Source organism: Dermochelys coriacea, chromosome 4 (genome assembly GCF_009764565.3).
Source record: "Dermochelys coriacea isolate rDerCor1 chromosome 4, rDerCor1.pri.v4, whole genome shotgun sequence".
Classification (NCBI taxonomy): Eukaryota; Metazoa; Chordata; order Testudines; family Dermochelyidae; genus Dermochelys; species Dermochelys coriacea.
Genome location: NC_050071.1, coordinates 52,022,672 through 52,046,455, shown reverse-complemented (window position 1 = coordinate 52,046,455; position 23,784 = coordinate 52,022,672). Strand labels below are relative to the sequence as shown.

Here is a 23,784-nt window from a genome sequence, read left to right as displayed (position 1 = left end):
TTAGTGCTACTCAACATAATGAGCCAGGACTCAGTGTGCTAAATACACTCGGGTTTTAAAGTGCTTTTTACTTCTTTGGTTTTGAACTGCCATTTTATTGTAGAGGACATTATATTGAGATCTGAATTAGAGGCACCTCGTAGTGCTAAGGTTCTTTAAGGCTTGATAAGTACTCAAGATGAAGAGCAGACAGTTTTAGCTCAGGTAGTTGAAGGTTTTGGCTGCCTGAACTCAAGAAAGTCAGAACAGGAGATTATACCAGCAAGTAGAGGACATATATATTGGTAACAATGCAGTAATTTCATGGCTTTCCCACCAGTACTTGAACTCTGTATTGTGTGCTATCCACCCCACCATTGTCTCTTGCATTGAGAGACACGTACAACCAGATGGGTTCACTTCTTCTTTAGTTACCTGAGACTGTGGGCCTCTTCCTGTAATAGCATTGGGCTTATGCAATGCCACAATGTCCATCATATTGCAATCATTGCTACATGATCCTAATTATCTCTCTACTTTCTATTGTACTCATCACCATAGTTTCTAATGCAGTTAAAATGGTGAACAGTGTACACCACCATTGCATTTTTAACATCTCTCATTCCATAACCTCCTTTCGACTTGAAAGCTCTGTAAAGGTATCTGCAACAAGGTGCTCTGCCCCTTTAAAGGACAGGGGCCCTAGAGCCAGCTAGTCCTGTTTTCAGGCAGACCCCTGTAAGGACAGGTGTTTGGGCCTGGTAGAAGGGATTCTTAGATCCAGCTGGAAGGGGATGAGGTAGTTATAAGAGCCGGAAAATGGCTCAGATGGTGGGAGAGCTGCCAGGAGCTGGGTGGTGATGGTGGTAGTGATAGTGATAGGAGGAGGACGAGGAGGAGGAGGAGGAAGTCACTGGGCCAAGGGAACAGCACCAAATGAAGAATGTTGGTTCCTAGGGTTATCAACCCTCCAGGATTGTCTTGGAGTCTCCAGGAATTAAAGATGAATCTTTAGTTAAAGATTATGTCATGTGATGAAACCTTCAAGAATACATCCAACCAAAATTGGCAAACCTATGCGTTCTTGTGGCAGGCACTGGAGAGGGGGCTCCAGGATGACTTATAGGAAGACTGGGAATAACTTTTTTGTGTGTTTGTTTTTTGAATAATAAATTAAGTTCTGAGGAAAAGGGCCTTTGGGGAAGACAGGCCAGCAGCCTACAATGTTAAAGAAGGTCCTTATTAAATTCTTACCTAGGAGTGGCAATGTAATTTGCAAGAGTTATGACAAAAACCAGCACATAATAGGTCAGTGTGTTGAATCCCAAAGGCGCTCTTTGAGGGAGCTGATTTTATTTCTTCTGGGATGTGTGCTAGCAGCTTCTGTGGATCATCCAGAACTCCTGATCTCCCCTCTTTCCTCCCATAGTTGACCGTGTCCATTGTTTTTCATACAGAAGATTGCTACATGTAACAACCTTTTGATCCCATCAAAAGTAAAACATTGATATCAAAATGTTTTGTTTTGCCATTTTTGAAACAATGATTTTTGTTTGTGTTTTTGGTTCAAAACAAATTTTTGTTTCAAAATTTTAAAAAATCAAAATAATCAAAAATGCTCAAAACTTAAATGTTTTGTTTTGAGCCCAATAAGAGGTTGATTGGACACACAACTATTTTTTTTTCAATTTGCTGAAAATTTTAAAAATATTCCATTTCAGGTTAACCCAAAACAAATTCTTCCCTGATTTTTAGAATTGCCAGTGAACTTAAAAAATCTGTTTTCACCTAGCTTTACTCCTGACTGAAGGGAATAGCCAAGAAGCAGGAGCAACCCCTGCTCAAGGCAATGCATATCCTGTATCTACCATGCTGCTTCCTGTTAACGTGGATTGATTGATTATTTCTCAAAGCTGAATCCCTTCTTGGTCTGAACCAGATGAGGTCATTTTAAGGGAGGCAGTGTTGTTTACTGAATAGAGCACTGGATGGGATTCAGGAGACCTGGTTTCTATTCCCAGCTCAGCCATTGGTATGACCTTGGACATGTCATTTGCCTCTGCACCTTGGTTTCCCTTTATTTAAAAAAAAAGGATAATGACTCTGGCTCCTTTGAGAGCTTCTGATCAAAAGTGTTGTATAATACAAAGCTCTTATTATAGTTTATTAACATGTTGTTCCTCCTCCCATACTGATAAAATAGCAAGGTTTTACAAGCTTATTGCTGCTATTTCTGAGACAAACTCAATCTTCAGTTATTATAAATTTCACTCCTCGGTGTGAATGTCAGTTGGCACATGGTAGAGCTTTTGAGGGCACTGTTGCATATGCCTGACTGAGGGCAGAATATGCCTGACTATGTATTATTTGAATAGTTGACTCAAATTAGAGACATGGAACATAAATTTATTTATTTTTACCTGTAGCTTCTAGTTATAATTTTTTAGATCACCAACTGCTCATCTGTTCATGCCAATCACAGATATAGGGATACAAAGACCAAATGGCTTTTTCTCATGTTCTTATTTGCTTCATTTTAAGGGAATGACTAGCAGATTGCAACTAATGAGCTTCTTTGTGTATTCCAGAAACATACCACTCGCAATATGCGTTTCAATGGTTATTGTCACAGTTGGATATGTGTTAACAAATGTGGCCTATTTCACTACAATCAGCCCTGAGGAACTGCTAAATTCAGAGGCCGTGGCAGTGGTAAGTTATGGAGGAAAAATACAAATGTATAGATCTGGCTACAGTTAAAGTGGATCTGCTGCTGTTAAAGTTAATCATTTCCCCCTGAAAATAAGAATAAAAAAAGTGGCACATATACTATGAAGCTACACAAAAACACCCTTGTAAGGCCCCAATTTAGCAAAGCACTTAAACACGGGCTTAAGTCTCATTGACTTTTATTGGATTCCTTATTGATGCATAGGGATGAATTTAAACTTATGGATAGCATTAGCCCATCCGTATTCAGCTGATTTTTTAGAGTTGCTGGGACTTAAGTGCATGCATAAGGTCAAGTACGGGTTTAAGTGTTTTGCTGAACTGTGGTGGTGTCAATTATTTTTTTGCAATAAAAAAGTGTAAAACCACATGCCAATATTGACACAGCTAAGGGTTTGGAGAATCTGAACACCTTGTTTTCAAATGACTAATTCTGTAACATGTATAAAATCTAGCAGCAGAATGTTTCGTGGGACCACAGAAAATCACGGGCAGCATCTGTGATCCTTCAAACCATGAGGATAAGAAACAAAACTCTTATAGTAATGACCTAGGAGAGTGAGATGTGACTGGCTACTATAGACTGTAGGATGATGGAAGCTCAGTATTCAGAGTAGCAGCTGTGTTAGTCTGTATTCACAAAAAGAAAAGGAGTACTTGTGGCACCTTAGAGACTAACAAATTTATTAGAGCGTAAGCTTTTGTGAGCTACAGCTCACTTCATCGGATGCATTTTGATGAAGTGAGCTGTAGCTCATGAAAGCTTATGCTCAAATAAATTTGTTAGTCTCTAAGGTGCCACAAGTACTCCTTTTTTTTTTTTTTGGAAGCTCAGTATGGTGATCATTGTACAAAATATTATGAATGTTTGTATATGTGTGACAAATGTGGATTAGACATAGATTCTCCTTCATAGAATGTAAATGAATAGTCGACAGCTGACAGTATTTAAAACAAATATTAGGGGCAGACTCTACCCCTCTTCCATGAAATAGTATCTTAACTGATAAGTAGCCACACTGAAATAAAAAGAAAAGGAGTACTTGTGGCACCTTAGAGACTAACAAATTTATTTGAGCATAAGCTTTCGTGAGCTACAGCTCACTTCATTGGATGCATTTGGTGGAAAATACAGTGGGGAGATTTATATACACACACAGAGAACATGAAACAATGGGTTTTATCATACACACTGTAAGGAGAGTGATCACTTAAGATGAGCTATTACCAGCAGGAAGGGGGGGGGGAAGGAGGAAAACCTTTTGTGGGGATAATCAAGATGGGTCATTTCCAGCAGTTAACAAGAAAGTCTGAGGAACAGTAGGGGGTGGGGTGGGGGGAGAAATAACATAGGGAAATAGTTTTACTTTATGTAATGACCCATCTGCTCCCAGTCTTTATTCAAGCCTAAGTTAATTGTATCCAGTTTGCAAATTAATTCTAATTCAGCAGTCTCTCGTTGGAGTCTGTTTTTGAAGTTTTTTTGTTGAAGGATAGCCACTCTCAGGTCTGTAATCGTGTGACTGGAGAGATTGAAGTGTTCTCCAACTGGTTTTTGAATGTTATAATTCTTGACGTCTGATTTATGTCCATTTATTCTTTTACTAATCCGGATGTCCGGATTGACCAATGTACATGGGAGAGGGGCATTGCTGGCACATGATGGCATATATCACATTGGTAGATGCGCAGGTGAACGAGCCTCTGATAGTGTGGCTGATGTGATTAGGCCCTATGATGGTGTCCCCTGAATAGATATGTGGACAGAGTTGGCAACGGGCTTTGTTGCAAGGATAGGTTCCTGGGTTAGTGGTTCTGTTGTGTGGTGTGTGGTTGCTGGTGAGTATTTGCTTCAGGTTGGGGGGCTGTCTGTAAACAAGGACTGGCCTGTCTCCCAAGATCTGTAAGAGTGATGGGTCGTCCTTCAGGATAGGTTGTAGATCCTTGATGATGCGTTGGAGAGGTTTTAGTTGGGGGCTGAAGGTGATGGCTAGTGGCATTCTGTTATTTTCTTTGTTGGGCCTGTCCTGTAGTAGGTGACTTCTGGGTACTCTTCTGGCTCTGTCAATCTGTTTCTTCACTTCAGCAGGTGGGTATTGTAGTTGTAAGAATGCATGATAGAGATCTTGTAGGTGTTTGTCTCTGTCTGAGGGGTTGGAGCAAATGCAGTTATATCGTAGAGCTTGGCTGTAGACAATGGATCGTGTGGTATGATCTGGATGAAAGCTAGAGGCATGTAGGTAGGAATAGCAGTCAGTAGGTTTCCGATATAGGGTAGTGTTTGTGTGACCATCACGTATTAGCACCGTAGTGTCCGGGAAGTGGATCTCTTGTGTGGACTGGTCCAGGCTGAGGTTGATAGTGGGATGGAAATTGTTGAAATCCTGGTGGAATTCCTCAAGGGCTTCTTTTCCAGGGGTGCAGATGATGAAGATGTCATCAATGTAGCGCAAGTAGAGTAGGGGCATTAGGGGACGAGAGCTGAGGAAGCGTTGTTCTAAGTCAGCCATAAAAATGTTGGCATACTGTGGGGCCATGCGAGTACCCATCGCAGTGCCGCTGATTTGAAGGTATTCATTGTCCCCAAAAGTGAAATAGTTAAGGGTGAGGACAAAGTCACAAAGTTCAGCCACCAGGTTAGCTGTGACATTATCGGGGATACTGTTCCTGACGGCTTGTAGTCCATCTTTGTGTGGAATGTTGGTGTAGAGGGCTTCTACATCCATAGTGGCTAGGATGGTAATAAGGCTCTGCTGTCTGAATAAGGTGCTACCCACTGAGTATGAGTGGGAGACACTTGTCCACAGTAAGTTGGATCCCACTAGTGAAGAGAAGATGACAAATGTTCAGTACAATGTCACAGAAAGTTATAGAATGGGATCTTGTAGAAACTATTATTTTTTCTGTTAATTCATGTTGCTCTCTTTTACCAGACCTTTGCTGAACGATTAATGGGAAAATTTTCATTAGCTGTTCCAATATTTGTCGCCCTTTCCTGCTTTGGATCTATGAATGGTGGCATCTTTGCAGTTTCCAGGTGAGAAGATCCAGGTATTACTGGAGTGTGTGGGGGAGGTGGGTAAGAACATAAGAACAGCCATGCTGGTCCATCTAGCCCAGTTTCCTGTCTTTCGACAGTGGCCAATTGCCAGGTGCCCTAGAGGGAATGAACAGAACAGGGAATCATCAAATGATCCATTCCCTGTCGCTCATTCCCAGTTTCTGGCAAACACAGGCTAGGGACACCATCTCTGCCCATCCTGGCTAATAACCATTGATGGAGCTATCCTTTTTTGAACTAGTTAAGGCATGACTCAAAACCAAGAAGGGCAAATGAAACCTGGATTAATTCCTTTAACTATCAGGAGAGGTTGACTACAATTGTCTTTATGATTTTTATCATGTTTGGCATTACTATCACATTGCTAAAACCCTGTGAATTGCTTTAAAATTAATCTCTTTTAATGTAATACCTAATGGATTGATGCTTTATTTCTATGGGGTAGGGTAAATGTGAGAAAACACTAATATTAACTGCTGGTAAAGACTGATAATGTTGAGATGGGGAATGGTTATAAGCCTTTTGCTTTGGTTTCTGAGTATGGTCTTCTGATATCTTTTAAAATCTGAATGTCTTCAAGAAAAATAAGTAGAGCTGCTGAGGATAACTTTGAATGTGTTCTGCATCTCTAGTGAGCTGCTTTGACTTCTCTTTGTAATAGAGTGTATTTAAAGTATGTCCACATTTACTTCTCACCAGGATGTTCTACGTTGCATCCCGTGAGGGTCACCTTCCGGAAATTCTCTCCATGATTCATGTCCGCAAGCACACTCCTCTGCCAGCTGTCATTGTTTTGGTAAATCATATAACCAAATATTCCTGTGCAATATTGTGTATTACAGACTTGCACAGGAGGATTCAAGCAGAACTTGGGCACTGCTGGAGTCTCATTTATTTATTTATATTTTGGGGTTTGGTGAGGGGCAGAGGAATGTAGGCATTGAAGTGATCTATTCTAGTGCCTCCTCTTCTGTGTTTCTGATGGTAGCACTTAGCTTTTGGAGGCTGCTACCTAAATCCTGTCTCATTACACTTTATTTCTAAGGATTTGGAAAGTTGAAAGAAAATGATTAGTTGGGCCCCTTTCAGTGACATGAATTCTCATAGAAAAAGGAAGTAGAGAAATAAAACTCAAATTCACTTAATTGGAAGCATAGCTAAACAGTAGTGTCTGAGAGCACCCTAATGTGAAAAATGCAAACCATGATACACAAAGGTAATGTAGGAGAGGAGAGCCCTGAGCAGTGCAGTGATTGCTTTTTACTCTTTGTGAGAACATGTGTCTGAAAAGATGGGGAACAGAGAAACAATTGTGAAAGGACTATGAGAAGAAAGGAAAAGCACAAGGTAGTATAGTGATGGGCCAGTTACCAATTCCTAAGACAGACTCACAGCTAAAAGTTGTCTCTGTGTTTACACTGAAGACTAATTTATACAGGAAAGCATTAGGAAAAAAGAAGAGCAGTAACTCAGGCCCTGATTTTCAAACTCAGTTGCCTAATGTTATGTCTGTAAATAATTTCCATTTAGGACTCAGTCTTTTGTGGGTACTCAGCACCTATCAGCATCAGTCCCTGAGGAACCAATGGCCCTGCTTCAGATGGCTTGACCTTGTATACATGTGCAATCCCACCGACCTGAGTGGGACTCCATGTTGGTGTAGGGAGTCTGCTGATCCAATCAGATAGCAGGATTTGGGCCTAAATAAATGCTTACAATAGGTGCCTAAATACTCACTTTGGATGTGCACATATCAGTTTAAGGGTCTGTTTACACTGCAGTCAGACACAGGTGTGGTTATAGCATGTGCTGACATACCCAAGCTAACTTTAGTCTAGCTAGCACAAGTGCTAATAGCAACAGAGCTCAGCAGGATGGGCTAGCTACCTGATTACAAGCCCACTAGGGAGGCTGGGTACATATTTTGCTGGCTTCCACGCTGCCACCGTTTCACTGTTATTGGTACCTGCGCTAGCAAGATTAAAGCTAGCTCAGGTATGTCTCCATGTGCTGCAATCACACATCCAATTGCAGTGTAGCCATACACTAAATGTTTAATTTTAAATTTATTCATCTAAATTTAGGTGTCCAAGTTTGAAAATTGGGTTCCCTAAGTGAGGGGGCAGGGAGAGAGAATGTTTTAATATATTTGTTTTACCCTGCAATATTCAATTTGTTTTGCTAAATATTTTATTGACTCTTATGTGACTTACATTTCTGTTTCGCACCTGGCACAGTGCAGGTTTCCTGAGTTCACTTTTATTGTGCTAGTACCAGTTACACCCACTGCTTTTCCTTCTAGAAGCAGCATGCTTCTATATGAAGATGGCTTTTATGCAGACTCTTTCCTATTGTTCATGCCATCCTAGATATAAGTGCAGTTGTTACAAAGATATTTTCTGCCCTGACCTTTAGCATCTCTGCATTTTCCTGTTGTGTGTTATATAGAGGGCTGAGCTTGTTTTGGGGAGAGGAGGAAAATGAGCACATTCAGTGCTCGAGGCTCAGTACACAAAGTGAAGAAAGGAAGATATTGCTTATTACATTCCATCTTATTTGTGGCTAGGGGAACTCTTAATATCAAGATGTGCATATAACAAGCTGAAATAACTATGTGATCCTATTTGTAGCCTTTTTTGTGTCTTACCTCTATTTCTCTCCTCCACCATTGGTTTCCCTGCGTTGCAACATCATGCTTAAAGTTAGGTTTTAGGGGGGCAGGGTCTATGGGTGAAATCCTGGCCGCACTGAAGTCAAATGCCAAATTCCCATTGATATCATGAGGTGAGGATTTCATCCTGTATCTTTTATTTGTAAAAAAACTAGCACATTTGGGGGACTGTGGAAATCATAATGGGCTGGAAGTCAGAGGGGTTGTTCAGTGGGGTAAGCCCCATGTTTGAAATATTTACACTTCCTGTCCAAATCCCAGAGAGGTCTTTACTGCCAAAAATCTGTGTGTGGTGTTTGGTTTTTCAGTGAAAAAAACTAACACAAGTTAATTATCTCACTGTAAAATCCTAGTGGAGACAAGGTAGAGGTAGTTTTTATCACAATTTAGCTAGGCAAGGCCAGCCTTACATGTCTCCACCTCCCACCCAGGGTTGACCTTGCCTCACTACATCTCAGTAAAAACTACACAGCCTGTCTCCACTAGGATTTTTCACTTTTTTGTTTGGCAGTCAACACATAGCCTCTATAGCCAGATTGACCTAGCCCTTCATTCCAAAAAGGACAAATTGGCTGTGTCTTTTGAATTAGACCATAAAAACGGAGAGCTGGTTTTCACTAGACATTTTTACCTTGCATTATTGAGATACTTAACGTGCTTGTAAAAGCAAGTGTGGACAATCCCCAGCCATTTGATCCAGGCTATAAATGTTTATTCTTTAACCTAGGCTGATCCCTCTGACTAAAAAAAAAGTTTGTAGCTAGAACAAATGTGTGGGGAGTTTCTACACTAGTTTTTACAAACATATTAGGAACTGCAAGTTTAATTAACTGCCAAAGTGCAAAAGTCTAGTTTAGACATAACCTGAGTTCCTGTGTGCTCTACGTAGACATTAAAGCTCTCAGGGCACTTCTCATAAGGGTAGGGGCTTTCCTGGTGTTGACCAAAATTTCCCCTTCCCCTGCTGTGTACATCCTTCTGTGTGACAATGTAGCTGCTGTTCTCCACTCCAGAGGTGGTTGCATTTCAGAGGTGTAGTTTGTGATTGGTTATGGAATGAAAGTCATACTATAAATACAAGATGATATAAATAAAAGAAGTTTGTGCAATAAGTCTCTCTTATGCTCTGAATTTCTTTTGCAGCACCCTCTAACAATGATAATGCTCTTCACTGGTGATCTGTACAGCCTCCTGAACTTCCTCAGTTTTGCCAGGTGGCTTTTTATTGGACTGGTAGTTGTTGGGCTGATTTATCTCAGATATAAACGCCCTGATATGCCTCGTCCTTTCAAGGTAACTTCAGCAATCTGACTATTTTTACATAAATCTCTCTTCCTGAACTTAACCCTCCCCTAGTCCACAGACTGATAAGTGAACAGATTTTCTGGAGCAAAATGTTAGCTGCTTGCAGGCAACCGATGTTAACAGAATTGATTCTTTTACTGTAGTTTAAATGTTTAACTTTAGAATTCCCGGCTTGTTTCTCTACAAGATCTCTGATGAAGAGCAAATATATTAATCTAGCCATGTTTCTCTCCAGAGAAGAAGTCTTTCTTGTTCACTGTTGATGGGGTTTGGGGAGAAGCAGTTGTATATTTAAATTTAGGTTCGTGTGTGAAAGTGAAGGTGTTTGATCAATTTTGCTCACACTATGTTGAGGAAGTAAGGTAGTAGGTTCTGACTGCTCTGTAATCTAAAAAAACTGTGTGAAGATGCCTCCTAATTGTACACAGCTGTGTATCTTTCAAACTACCAGTATTTTGGGGGCATTGCAGCTGGGCCTCAGTCTGGCCTGTTTTGCAGGCCCAAACGACGTCATCCACATTTTTGCAACCAGAATTAATGTCAGGAACAAAAATTGGTAATTAGACATCAAGGGGGTATTTTTTTAATTTTTATTTTCCTAATCTGTCTGCAGAGCCTTATTTGGCATTAATCACCAATTTCAGGTACAAACAGGTCATTAGACAGTAAATTACTGGTATTTGTACCTACAATTTCAGGCACAGTTATTTTTGAGCACTAAATTGCACCCAGAAAAACCAAAATCTGGTCTGCTGGTTATTTCGGCCTTGATTCTGCCACACTTATTTATATTAAGTAGTACCTTACTATGTGAATATTCCCAGTGAGGTTACTTGTATAGCAAGATAGTACTTAGCATGAGTAAGAGTTGCAAAAACCTATCCCTATTTAAATATGAGGAAGAAACTTAATGTAACTTAGAAAATAATTTGCCTTGTTGCATTCTTTTAGGCATATAAATGAAGGGCAGCAGCTTAGCACATCTCTCGGTGATTTCTTTTTTATAACACTTTGGCAGGGTACAATAGAGAATTGGTAATGTCTAAAGGCAAGGGGATCATCTCTTGAGAATTCTCCATTACACTAGGCTTATAGTTAGCAGCACTATCATGCACCTCCTTCAAAGAGGTGAAAAGACAGTTTACAGCATCACCCTTGAAAGTTGAGAGAATTAATTGCTATTTTTTCTGCTTTCAGAAAGGCACTGATAACATAATCAGTCATGCTGTCAGAAGCACAATACTTCTTCAGTACCTGTCAGTTACCTAATGCTATCAAATATCTTTTATCCGTGGTCAAATGACAATTTAACTTGCGCTCCTCCAGCCAGATTTTGTTTTGTACCTTAGGAAGGATATCAGTATGTACTTAATAATTTTAAAAGGCAGCTGGTGACTTGAGCGCTTTGCTTTATTTTAAAATAGAGTGTAATAGATAATTATCAAAGAGGAAATCTTTACTATAGTTAGTGCTGCTTATCTAATAGAGGACTAGAGGAAGGACTTTTGTAATATAACATATTTACGACTCTTACATTTTAAAGGACGTAAAGTGCTGTGGTGTTCTAGTGTGTAATTAAGAGACTGCTGTAGAACTTACTGCATAACACTATATTTAATTTAATATTCTTTAGTTACTCACATTTCAAAGACATGTTCCAAAGCACTAGTATTTCTGCAGAACCATAGTGTGCTGCTGTGTTTTATCCAATTTACATTTCATGGAACATTAAATACCAGTGTCATTCAATAACCAAGGTCAGTGGAAAGTAATAACTTTTTTTTTTTTGCCTGTGTTTCAGGTGCCGCTATTTATTCCAGCTTTGTTTTCTTTCACCTGCCTCTTCATGGTTGCACTGTCACTTTACTCTGATCCTGTCAATACAGGAATAGGCTTTGCAATAACCTTGACTGGTGTCCCCGCCTACTACCTCTTTATCATATGGGACAAGAAGCCAAGATGGTTCAGAAGGCTCTTAGGTAAGTCCACATTAATGTGGGACTCTTCCTTCTCTCTCAGAACTTTTCAGTTGATCCCTGTAATGGGGTTGCCACCCCCAAAACATTCTCTCATAGCATGGGGTGGCCCTTATCACCGTGCCTCAGTTCCTCCTTCTTAATACTGCTCAAAAACTCCATAGCCCAGTTTGGCTGCTGCAGTGATTTGGCCCTCCAGCTAAGTAATTAACAAAAACACCACCCCTTCCAGGCTATACAAGTACAAACATAAACACAAAGCCAGATCATCAATCACCAATCATCAACAGATCACCAATCATCTTGTCAATATCAAACTGTGCCCAACCCCTTCTTTCTTTCCAATTTCAATAACTCATACAACTTGACACACCTCAGCTTTCAGCCGTTCCCAGGCTCTTTCCAGTTTCTCCCTCTTAGTCCCCCTGAACTCCTATGGGATGGCTCTCTAATGAGCAGCAAGTCCCAAGACTTGCTTCTTTCCTGGAGGCCTCCCTTCTCTTTCCATCTCCCTTCTGGCATCTGAGTAACCAGGCTTCTCCCTTATCTATTCCAGAGGCCTGATTGAGTCATATGACCCATTTTCCCCTGGGGTGGCAAGTTAAGTATGTCACAGATGGGGCTGAGACCCAACTCCCCTTAAAGAGTCAGCCACACCATGATAAGCCCCAAACTGGAAAGGCATTTTGATTCTTGTCACCACTCTGTTCCAGGGACAACAGAGCCACTTGCTTTTCACTCAAATGCTGTAACCATTAAACTAAACTCCGGCTAATTAAATGGCCATGTCTGCATGCTCATTTTTTAAACCAATCAGACAGACAAGCATTTTTTAAACAAGACATTTCAGATTAATGAACCCCTGTGCACCCACCACACAGGTATCTGATCCCAGTTAAGTTACTGACCTTCCTCCTACAGTCATTTGCCTGTTCTAATAGATTAAATGTTTCCTTGAGAGGACAACAGCTTTTGACAACTAAAGCATTGTCCTGAATGTAGGTCTGATTCTGCACTCACTACTCAAACCAAACACCTATGGGCCGCAGTAGGACTTTGTTTCAAGTAAACCGTGCTGGAATCAAATCCTTTATTAAAACGGATCCTAGATGGTGATGTGATTCTTAATGGCTATTAAAAAGCAAAGTTATGGGATAAAATGCTTTATATTTGACATATTGTCATGATGGTTGTTTACATCTTTTCTGTGAATGACTTCCAACATATTTTCATGAAGTAACTTAGCTGTATTTTTTTTTTTACTGAATCTAATTGAGGAAAATTGTTTATATACTATTTTTGGAATTTTTTTCAAAAACCTGTGAAACTTTTGATGTGTTGGGGAAGAAGCTCTTTTGATTAGAGAGGAAAAAACAGTACTGCTAATTTTAAAAAAAGTTGTTCCACTCCCTTTTTAATGTTTGTTACTCATCCCTATTTTGTGAGGTTTTATCATGAGACAGTTTCAGTGCAAACAGAAATATAGGCAAGAGATTTGAGAAATGGTGGGCAATAACTGGTTGAAAAGCTTGCCTTATGCTGCAGACACTTGGTGAAAGCTAGAGATTTGAATAGAAGTTGGGTTCTCCATTACAGTTTATTAAAATAAAAAATCAAGGGCTCTCCCCAACTCCACACCACTGGGCTTTACTGGACCTTTAAAATGAGCTTGTCCTAATAAAGTAGCACAAGAGCCTTGTGTGCATGCAACATGTACTTCTGCCAATGATAGGCCAGTTTGTGCCTCCCAGCAGCAATGAACCAGCCCTATTCTGAGTCAGAGATGTCCACAGTAGTTTATGATTTCTTTGGCTTGACGTTTAGGAACTAGAAAATATTTTCTTAATAAACTAACAATATTTGTTTGCATTTTCTGCTGAGAAGCTCTGAGGTTTTGCAACATAGTTACTTGAAACTCTGTGGCCACAGGATGCCAGTGTTGAACTACATTACTCGGGTGAAAGGAAAATATTCTCTTTAAGGGAGATTGGATGTACATTATGCTTTTTCTACCAGCTGTGACAATGTGGCTGATTCTTCTAGCCCTTTGGAGAACACCAGATCCTCATGCAGGAAATCAAGCCAGATGCCTATGTAACACATACAGACGCACAGTACTGGCTCAGAGGGGAAAGCAGCAGACACCTGTCAATATGGGTGAAACAGCTTGTTCAGCTTTCCTGTGTTATTCCTATAGTAACAATAGTAGTTAGAGAAAACTGATGCTGAGAGTTTTGAGGTGGGGAGGAGGTGATAACCCACTCCTTAAATAAACAGCTTTGTTTCAGAGTAGGCAGTGAGAAATATCCCTGGAGTCATTTTTAAAAAATGATATTACTTTGCAGGAGTTGATACTGCTGCACTGTCGAGACCAAAGAGCATTTTTCACATGTACTGTTTCAGGATAAGTCTATTTAGGATGCTTCTCTGAGATCTGAATAATGCATTTAACTGATCTCCCACAGAGACTGCAACATGAACATTCATCTTGCTTATCAAGTTACCATATTTCATCAAAATAACTTCACTTACTGTGAAGTTAATATGCCTGGCCAATGCAGGTAGCCAGAGAGATGTTTGAGTTCACTTTCTCTTTCTCTCTCTCTCACTCCCAAATGGATTTTTATCTTGCACCAGTTAATATTTCACTAGTATTAGACACCTGTGAGACATAGTTTTACCCAATGTGCTTGGACAAATCATATCTGCACCTGGCTGTTTTCTTACCTTTGACAGAATTAACCTGAAACTAAAGATCCAAGAAAAGGGGCACCCTACAAAAGTAGATCAATAATGAAAAGAATGTAACAGAGATCAGAGGTGGACCTGAGCCAAAACACATGAATTTGGGGGTGTTTGTTACACAGCCCTAAATCTGGATCCATGTCTCTTTATAATGGGCTGAGCATCCTCCAATCTTTGAGGAGTTTAAAATTCAGCAATGGCTCTGAATGTTGAGGGCTGAGCCCATATCAGGGTAGAGATATGCTGTACTTATAAAATCCATCCATTTCTTTAACTGCTATTTCCAGACATTAGAGAGTGCCATGTGCCCATTCAAGGTGTAGCATGATATGTTCAGTGCTGCACTCCTTGTTGAGTTAATGAGGTTGGGCTCCACAGGAATGCATCTCAGCTTTATGCTAGAGAGCAGCAGCAGGCCCCTTGTCCAGTCATCTACATGTCCAGTAAATCACTGCTTTTACTATGAGGTTTCTTTTCCATTCTCAGCCTTTACTCTGTGGTTATAGATAACAACTCCGAGCTCCTATGAAGGAGGTCCAGATGCCAATGAGCCTGACTTTTGTTTATGCTCAAGGTCCTTTAAACTGCCCTGGAAGCGTAAAAAAGGGCTTTACAATGGATACAAATATAACTTTTGGTGCCAGAGTGGTATAAAGGGTCTTAGTGTAAATGAGAATCAGGCCCAATATCTCTAGCCACTGCTTAAAGCACACAAGTACCATGGGTGTTTCAGTGCTTGCAGCTTCTCACTTCCATAATCCAGGCAACAATGCAAAGTATTTCTTCTGAAAAAACTCCTCACCTTAAATATTGTATTAAACCTCCCCCCTCCCAAATAAAAAGGGCAGAGAAGAAGAGCTGTACAGAGAAAGATTTTCCATTGTCTTGCACCTTGTGTCATTTACCAATGCAGAGTGAGTGTAAAACACTGACAAATCAGAATGGTAGTGTGTTACCCCCATATTGCCCTCATTTTGCACTGGTGTAAATGACTACACAAGGAGTGGCAAGGATGCCTTTTAGTTTAAGATGAACTTTGAAGAAGAAGTGAATCTTTCCTTGGTATTCAATATTTATGATTGGTGCCCACATCAACAGTGTAATCAACAGTGTAAACAGGCAAACCACTCAAAGGACACATCCCACTAATCCATGACTCTTATCTTTAATAATAGCAAAAGTCACAAAGAAAAATATAAGGAGTACTTGTGGCACCTTAGAGACTAACAAATTTATTAGAGCATAAGCTTTCGTGAGCTACAGCTCACTTCATCGGATGCATTCGATGAAGTGAGCTGTAGCTCACGAAAGCTTATGCTCTAATAAATTTGTTAGTCTCTAAGGTGCCACAAGTACTCCTTTTCTTTTTGTGAATACAGACTAACACGGCTGCTACTCTAAAAGAAAAATATGAAATTGTATCTAACTTGTAACATGTTTAAACCAGTGCAGAGGCGTTACATGCACATATTTAATATTTTATTTTGATCAAGCAGATTCTAACACAGAATATGGGTGCATCATTCAGCATATTTGGGCCTTTATTGCAACATTAACATTGTTTGTTTGTTTTGAGCTGAACAACTGTAGAGAATCAACTCTCTGAGATAATGTCTAAATAGAAGTCTCTACAACAAATAAGAACCCTTCTATACCTAATAATTGTCCCTTTTTGGCACAGAGCTGAATAAAATGTGGTTAGAAAGGGAACACAGTGGTAGGGCTCTTTAAATGAGACATTTTATGATGCTATGACTGGTACATCTAAATACTTATGAACACATATAATTGGTGAGTTGAACAGCTCTTCTAGGAAAATCTTCCTTGATTGCTTCCCACATATCTCCAGTTTCTTTACTTTTATCTTTGCAGACAGGGTAACTGAAACATTGCAAATCATCCTGGAGGTTGTCCAAACGGAAGATGGCTTGAAATCGTGATCACTTGCGTCATGAAGAAGCAGGTGTTGCCTGAGTGCCCCATTTCAGCTTGGGGCGTTGGGGTAGGGAGGTTTTTCCCCCTCCCTGGAAGTTCAGTGAATTACAAGAGCAAGTCACAGTTAAAATGAAGCCTGAAAAAGAATTGGTTACTAGAGCTGTAATTTTTTTTACATTCTCAAACTTTTGTACAAGGAGTTGATATATGTAGAAAGTACATCTGCTCTGTGCTGTAAAATAACAGAAGCCACAGCACTCATGTGGACATCGATCCCATCTTGTCTCTCTGGGAGAGTGGGAACAAGTAGAAAAAAATGAAAAATCTCATGAATATTTCCCTTTTATAATATTATATTTTAACAAACCTTAGGTTCTTCAAATTGGGGATTTTACTACATTGTCAATAAACATTTGTTCTGGAAATGTTTTTGTAATCAGATATACTGTGAACAGTGTATCCTGCACCCTGCTCATGAAGAACCTAGCCTTCACTGGAGAGAAGGGCAAGGTAAAGCATCTTAGTTAAAAGTTTGGGTCAACATTGTTCTTTCTTTCTCTCCATTCTTCACGCATATCTTACTTCTCTTGTCTCAACTGAAGCAGCACCTCAGTTCCCCACATACAAACAGGGTGGCTTCACCCACCTTTGTGGTGGCCTAGTAGGATTGCTAAATTTCCTGAGTTTTTTTCAATAGAGTAATTGAAAATAGATTCTGATATTTAATATTGATTTTCTGCTAAAGGGAAGGCAAATTTTAGGTTTGAGGCAATAATTTGATGCATTTGAAAAGTTTCTACAAGCTTGAAAGTTATCATTGGTTCTGCTGGTATTCCACGGTATATATGTAAGAAATATCTCTCAGTCCAGTAAATACTTTCAAATCAGTTGAGACATTTGAAATTCAACCACTGAATATACATGGATATTTGTAGTCTAGGAAAACATGGATCTGCAGTCGTCATTTAGAGTCCTCATTTAAAGACAATTAACAGTTGGTTAACAGATGTGATTGGAAGTACCAGTTATGGAATCAATGGGAATTTTGTCCAAGAAAGGACAGCTGTTTTGGAATAAGCATACTAAGTGAAAGGTGAATTAGAGAAGGTTTGGAATTGGAATTGAATTGGATATGTACACAAACTGCGGGATTTTTTCTTAAACACATACCAAGTTCTTCGGTCTTGATATCTCAGCAAATGATGTTCTTCTACAAAACCTACTTCCTGGTTCCCAGTTTCAACTGAAACTAGAAATTAGGGAGGAAATTGGGTTGCAAAAATTGAGGGAAAACTTGGTTCAGAATCAAAACAGTTTGGTGGGTTTTTTTTTCCAGTTTGTGGTTTGGGTTAAGGTTTGGCTCAGTTGTGACTTAGCTTGCCCTTTCCTATTAATAATACTTTGCACAGTAGGTGAACACTGAAATATTTTAAATGCTCAAGAAAGTGGTTCTATATTTCAAAGACTACTCCAGCCTTAGGATAAGATGTTATTGTTAATATGTTAGAAAAAAACCCCGTAATTAGATATTTAAATATCTACTTTTAAAACTGTTGCCTATTAGAAGATAAATTGTTTCTTCAAAACCTTCATGAAACAGACAGAAATCTTTTAATTTATATATATTGAGAGAAATACTAGAACTATCTAAACTTCTACAGTTAAAGGGATGCTGTCAACTTGAAGTAATCAATTTTAAAAAAGAAGAGGTTTAAAGTCTGTTCACTGCACATGCTTCTGAGGTCTCCTGCCAGTTTTTGTGGTCTTATAATCACATTTTCCTGGTTTTTTTTGTGCAGTTTTTTTCTCCTGTGTTTGTGTGAAAGACCCACATAAATAGGGAAGATGCAGTAATTGACTAGATTGTGTGCAGTTAGTATTACTGTTTCCTCTAAGTGCAGTCAAATGAACAAAGTAGAGAGGACAATATTTTTCCGCTGATCTCTTTCAATTATAGTAGCCTTAAGTATTGTTTGCAACTACAATAGACAAATATTTTCAGACAGATTTTTATGTTGACTGGGTTCCTTTAAGTTTACTATAGTATTATTTTTGTTTTCTTCTTACAGAGATTGAAATTTAGAAGTGTTAAGAGAGCCTGTTTCAACCATCACTTTCCAGTAGCATTAGTTTCACACAAGCAGTTACTTTGTCTTAAGAGAAATCATTGAATTTACTGCAATTGTATATTTAAAAGAAAAATAACTTGTGAAATAACATAATGATTTTTAAAATGGCACACAGGTGCTTATGATTCTAATTAATGATTCAATTCCATGAATATATACAATGTTAATGCAAAAAATATTTTAATCAGATGTCCATTGAGTTACAAAAAGTCAGAACTAAGGACATGTATTGGGTTCTGAAGTAATGGGTATAACTGCACAAAACAAAGGAAGTAGACAATATAAAGAAATCCTTGGAATGCTGCTTTTGACCTTTCTAAGATGTCATTTCAAGTCCTTCAAGAAAGATCCCCTAAAATAGCATGCTAAACTTATGTTGTGACTTTTCTCATTTAGGGCCCAATTATGCACCCATTCAAAGCAATGGAACTAGTATTATGGTAAGGATTTGCATCCTACTATTACTAGTGTGGATAAGAATCAGGACCTTAAACTTTTATCCTCCTTTTTTTACCCTCAAACCTCTTTACCAACCAGCTACTATCAAAACGCCTCTTGCTGGGAATATGGGATGTGTTTTTCTTTCTAGTAAAAAGAAAAGGAGTACTTGTGGCACCTTAGAGACTAACAAATTTATTAGAGCATAAGCTTTCGTGAGCTACAGCTCACTTCCGATGAAGTGAGCTGTAGCTCACGAAAGCTTATGCTCTAATAAATTTGTTAGTCTCTAAGGTGCCACAAGTACTCCTTTTCTTTTTGCGAATACAGACTAACACGGCTGCTACTCTGAAACCTGTTTCTTTCTAGTGTTGGTCTTTTCAGGCTCTGTCTGGTATTCCCTATGCAGGCAGACCTCCCACTGAAGTCAGTGAGAATGAAAGTTTTTTCAGCATAGAGGACTTCAAGGGAGATATTGAGTTGCATCCCATAGAGGCACAGCATATAGCTCACAGCCTAGGGAGAGGGGGGACCACGGTGATGGTAAGTCACCTTTGCACCCACTCTATTCCAGATTTTTCTGGGGCAGAAATGGCCCTGGAGGCATGTTTAAGAGACAGCAGCCTGCCCAGAGCTGCCTATGGGCACCGGTGTCATCCAGAATTTCTGCAGTGCTCCATGCTGCAGGTCCACCTCTGACATGCCCCTCCCATCCCTAGCCTCCCACCGTCTGTACCTGACCTTGTGAAGGGGCTCTCATATAACAGCCTGAGACTGTCTTACTACATTCATGCACTGGAGATATTCTCCCCTGTTCTGATCCAGGGCTTGTAGAGCCCCTTTTCTGCTGTTCCTTCACCCAGCATGCAGGAGCTGGACTGGTTGTGATAATCTCACCCGTCAAGAATAGGCCATTAGGGCCTGAGCACTATGTGGTTTTTTTTTTTTTACACCGATGCAAAGTCTGTGTAAATCACTACCAGATCAGAACAGCAGTGCTTTGCACAGATGTAAGTGATTACATGGATACAGGCAATGAAGAATCACCTTATATTGCAAACTGTGACTAGCAACTGCAAAATCTTAATCTGCTCTTTGATCCTACCTCAGAGCGGGGGGGCTGGAATAGATGACCTCTTGAGGTCGCTTTCAACCCTACATTTTTATGATCACTTAGGATGCACTAACCAGGAGGGAAGTATGTGAAGGTTAATGTCAATTATGAATATCTGCATGTTATTTGTTACGGCATGGTCTCCGGATAATGAGGTGCCGAAAGTCCCCAGTCAAGGATCAGGGTCTCATTGTACAAACACACAACTATACGACGGTACCTACCCCAACCAACTTACAGTTTGAGTATAGAGATGTATGTGACTGGTGCTAACGTTCTAAGATAAGGACCATATAAATTCCTAAAGAGATTATGTAGCTACTGCCACCATTTATGAGTAGTTATAAATTCTAATACAGCATAGAGAGAATAGGCTCAGGAAAGATTGTTTTTTATTAGCTAGTTTTACAGAAAATAGTAAGTCCATATGTAAATGAAAAAACAGATTCTTTCCGTATTTTTATAATCAGTTTGCATATGTATATGGAATCCCTCATTCACATCTAAATATTGTTACTACAGGACTGTGAATGTTTATAAATGTTGACAAGATGTTAAGATAAATTTTATCTGTGTAAACATGCAACATTGTAGCGTTTTTCTGAAATAAATGTAAAAACATTTTAAAAACTATATATTTTCCAAATACCTAACACATCTTATACAGTATATACTATATGCTTTTGGAACTGAACATATACATAAGCTGTGTTGTGGTCAAGATTTTGGTTGCATATGTGTATATATTTCCATAATACATGGAATTCATGGTATTCAATGAACAAACTTTTAAATACTAACAATGGTGCTACTAGAAAAATGAAAATGCGTGTGCTATATTTTTGTAAATGCATAGAGATAATTTACTTTATGCACAGAGATTTCCAAATATTTTACTTTGATTTGTGCAGATCAAGTAATATCTTTTACTAATACGTAGTCACAAAAGCCATTTACAATGATCTGATATAAATACATATCTGATTTGACATAATCAGTTAAGTGTCCAGCTGATATTAGCAGGAGTTGTGCCTGAGAAATAACTTCAAAACAAGGCACTATATAATTACAGACAGTATAATAAAAGATTTGAAAGCATTTCCATTATAAACTCCATTTTGGCCTTACATGTCATATGATATATTTAATCTTAAGGGCTGTAATTAGTCTATAGATATTTTTGTATACAAAATGTGGCATAAGTTTATTTTAACTGGAACCAGTTACATTTTTTGAATTTTGTAACTTCAGTGAAACTTCTTTTTCTTTCTTTCTTTCTTTCTTTCTTTCTTTCTTTCTTTCTTTCTTTCTTTCTTTCTTTCTTTCTTTCTTTCTTTCTTTAAATGAACAGAAACTTAAATTAACTTTTCCTGAAAACTTTCTCCTGGTTTTTTTTTTGGTCACCAACTATGGAGCAAGTTGACATTTTAAAAATGTTGAAATTTTGCATTTTGAAATAAATTGGAATTTTGAATTTAGAAAAGGAAAAATGTTTTAAAAAGTGATTCCCTTCCCCTCAAACTCCACACCTTTTAAAAAAAATTTCTGATTTCTTTTAACTTCAGAAAGAGGCAAAGAAATATAGTTCTTCTGGGTGGTTGTATGTGCTTGTTTGTTTTTATTTCCAAATGCAAATCATCCCTAATTTTAACCATGAAGTTTCTAATATTATATTTTAAGGGGAAAGATTTTAACTTATTTGTGTTAGTATGATGGGTAGTTAATTTTCATAACATGCAGTGAGATGAAAAGGACTTTTCATATTATCTTATGGCTTCATAATTTCCAATGCAAACACAGCCATTTTATTAGGATATAATGTAGCTTTGGTCAATAAGGTGGTATGTATTTACGAAGCAGACATTCCAGCTAAAATATGTCATGATTTGTGAAACGTCCATGTCAAACATTGTAGCCAATGATCTTTACTTACTGATTTGAGTACTACATAGGGTAGGAATGGACTTAAGAGATAGGTATAATATATTTGATCTTGTTCAGTTCTTGTGATTAGAAGTGGGTAGGACAGCTAACTGAGAGCTAGAGCTGGGCACTGGAGGAATCGGCTTCCATTAAAGCATTAATGAAACAGAATAAGAGCAAGTAAAATCAGGCTAATGAATTTACTCTGGTGCTACTAAACGCAGTGGGGTCACTTCTGCAGCTGTAGCATAGAATTCCAATACAGACAGGCCAGTTTATGGCTAGTAAGGTAATAATACACAGCCACGATTCTTCAGTCAGTAATATGCCAAGAGCAGGAAGTGAAGTATAGCCGGTGTTCAGTGACGAGCAGAGTGTGTGCATTAGTAACTGGCAAGTGTAAATGAACTGAGACTGTGGCACAGTCTTCCATGCTGAAGCAATTTTTGTGTCTATAACAATGTCAGCACCAAACAACATTGGAATAGGCACATACAGGGCCATGGACCATAACCTGCTCACGTGCTAGCTCATGGGCTGCAGCAGGCATTTAAATATAATCCCAATGTGCTGGCTTCCAGGAGAAGTATGTCCTGTGAACTAGAGGTAGATTATCCAATAGCCACACAGGAAGAGACAGGAAGTGGTGCTAAGTGACAAGCAGAAGTAACTCTAGCACTGATGTGGACAAATAGTGGTATAGGATAACGGAAAAGATATTAGCAAACCCCACAGCATTCTCCAATATCGACTGGTGCTGAGGGGACTGCCAGGCCTGTTTTAAACAATCTCAGAAGAAGCTTTATCTTTCCCCCAGGGGAGACGGACACAGCACAGGTGTAATCCCATATGGCATATCAATGTTTGATTTTGTTTAATTTATATAATACCTTCCATTGCCGCTTGGACTGATCACTCTTAGGCCAGAGCATTCCTTTATATGCTGTTAGCATGTTCCTGAACTTAGACTCCACTGCAGAATTGCCAGTAGGCATGTGGTTGGTGCAGATGACCTTTGCACCATCTTTGGTGTGTATTATATGGAAATGTACAATATGGAATATGGGTTGTCACCTAATCTTGTGCCCATCCTTTGCCGTATGTAAGCTGTGCTTGTTTTCACAGCCTACTGAAGAACTGATCCCAGTAATTTGTGGTCTGGCTTTCCGTTCAAGCATTTTTGGTGGCTAAAGCAGGGTTGAGATGTTAGGATTATTGCGTTCACTGTAAGATCATGGCAAGATTTGGTATCAAGATGTTCGCACAGCATGAAAGGTCACTTCTGCTTTATATGTTTATTGGAAGACTTCCCTGCATTCTCTCTCTCAGCTTTTTGTAGTGATGGTGTCTTGGTAATGGCTGGCCTTGCCTTAAATACCTTGTTACTGTTGTTTAGATAGGACTTAATGAACTGACATTTGCATTTCTGACTTGCGTTCAGGACTGTGATTTTCTTTTTCTTTCAAATGTTGGGATATCTTTTGGCACAGGATATCTTAGCTGTCATATCTGGCATGACAATTGTGTCATGAAGCTGAAAAACCTTAATGATAATGTCATTTGACTTTATGCTTTGTGGTTCAGAATTAGGGTTCAGCCCTCTGCAGACATTGGGTCATACTTGAATGTATTTTCTGTTCACCTACTTTTTGTTAAAGTGCAAGTTAGTAGCATGCTGACTTTGATTATAAATTTTTGCATTGACCAATGGACATTCTTGTTACCAAATTTTGCTAGTCCAAGGCTGGATTTTGCTTGTATCTTTCTTTTTTGGCAAG

At 39.0% G+C, this 23,784-nt stretch overlaps 1 protein-coding gene across 2 annotated transcripts in view; it reads left to right on the top strand.

Moving 5' to 3' along the window:
- Positions 1-19,118, top strand: part of SLC7A11 (solute carrier family 7 member 11) — a 77,984-nt gene extending 58,866 nt beyond the window's left edge. Inside the window, exons 7-12 of one of the 2 annotated variants that reach the window (XM_038399868.2) lie at positions 2,568-2,691; positions 5,643-5,746; positions 6,470-6,566; positions 9,585-9,734; positions 11,548-11,725; positions 16,340-19,118. In XM_038399868.2, coding sequence (XP_038255796.1) covers positions 2,568-2,691; positions 5,643-5,746; positions 6,470-6,566; positions 9,585-9,734; positions 11,548-11,725; positions 16,340-16,407 — 721 coding nt within the window. In that variant the 3' untranslated portion in view covers positions 16,408-19,118. Of the gene's footprint in view, positions 1-2,567; positions 2,692-5,642; positions 5,747-6,469; positions 6,567-9,584; positions 9,735-11,547; positions 11,983-16,339 lie in introns of those variants that run through there. The other variant, XM_043513467.1, reaches the window with a different exon arrangement.
- Positions 19,119-23,784: the final 4,666 nt, after the last annotated feature.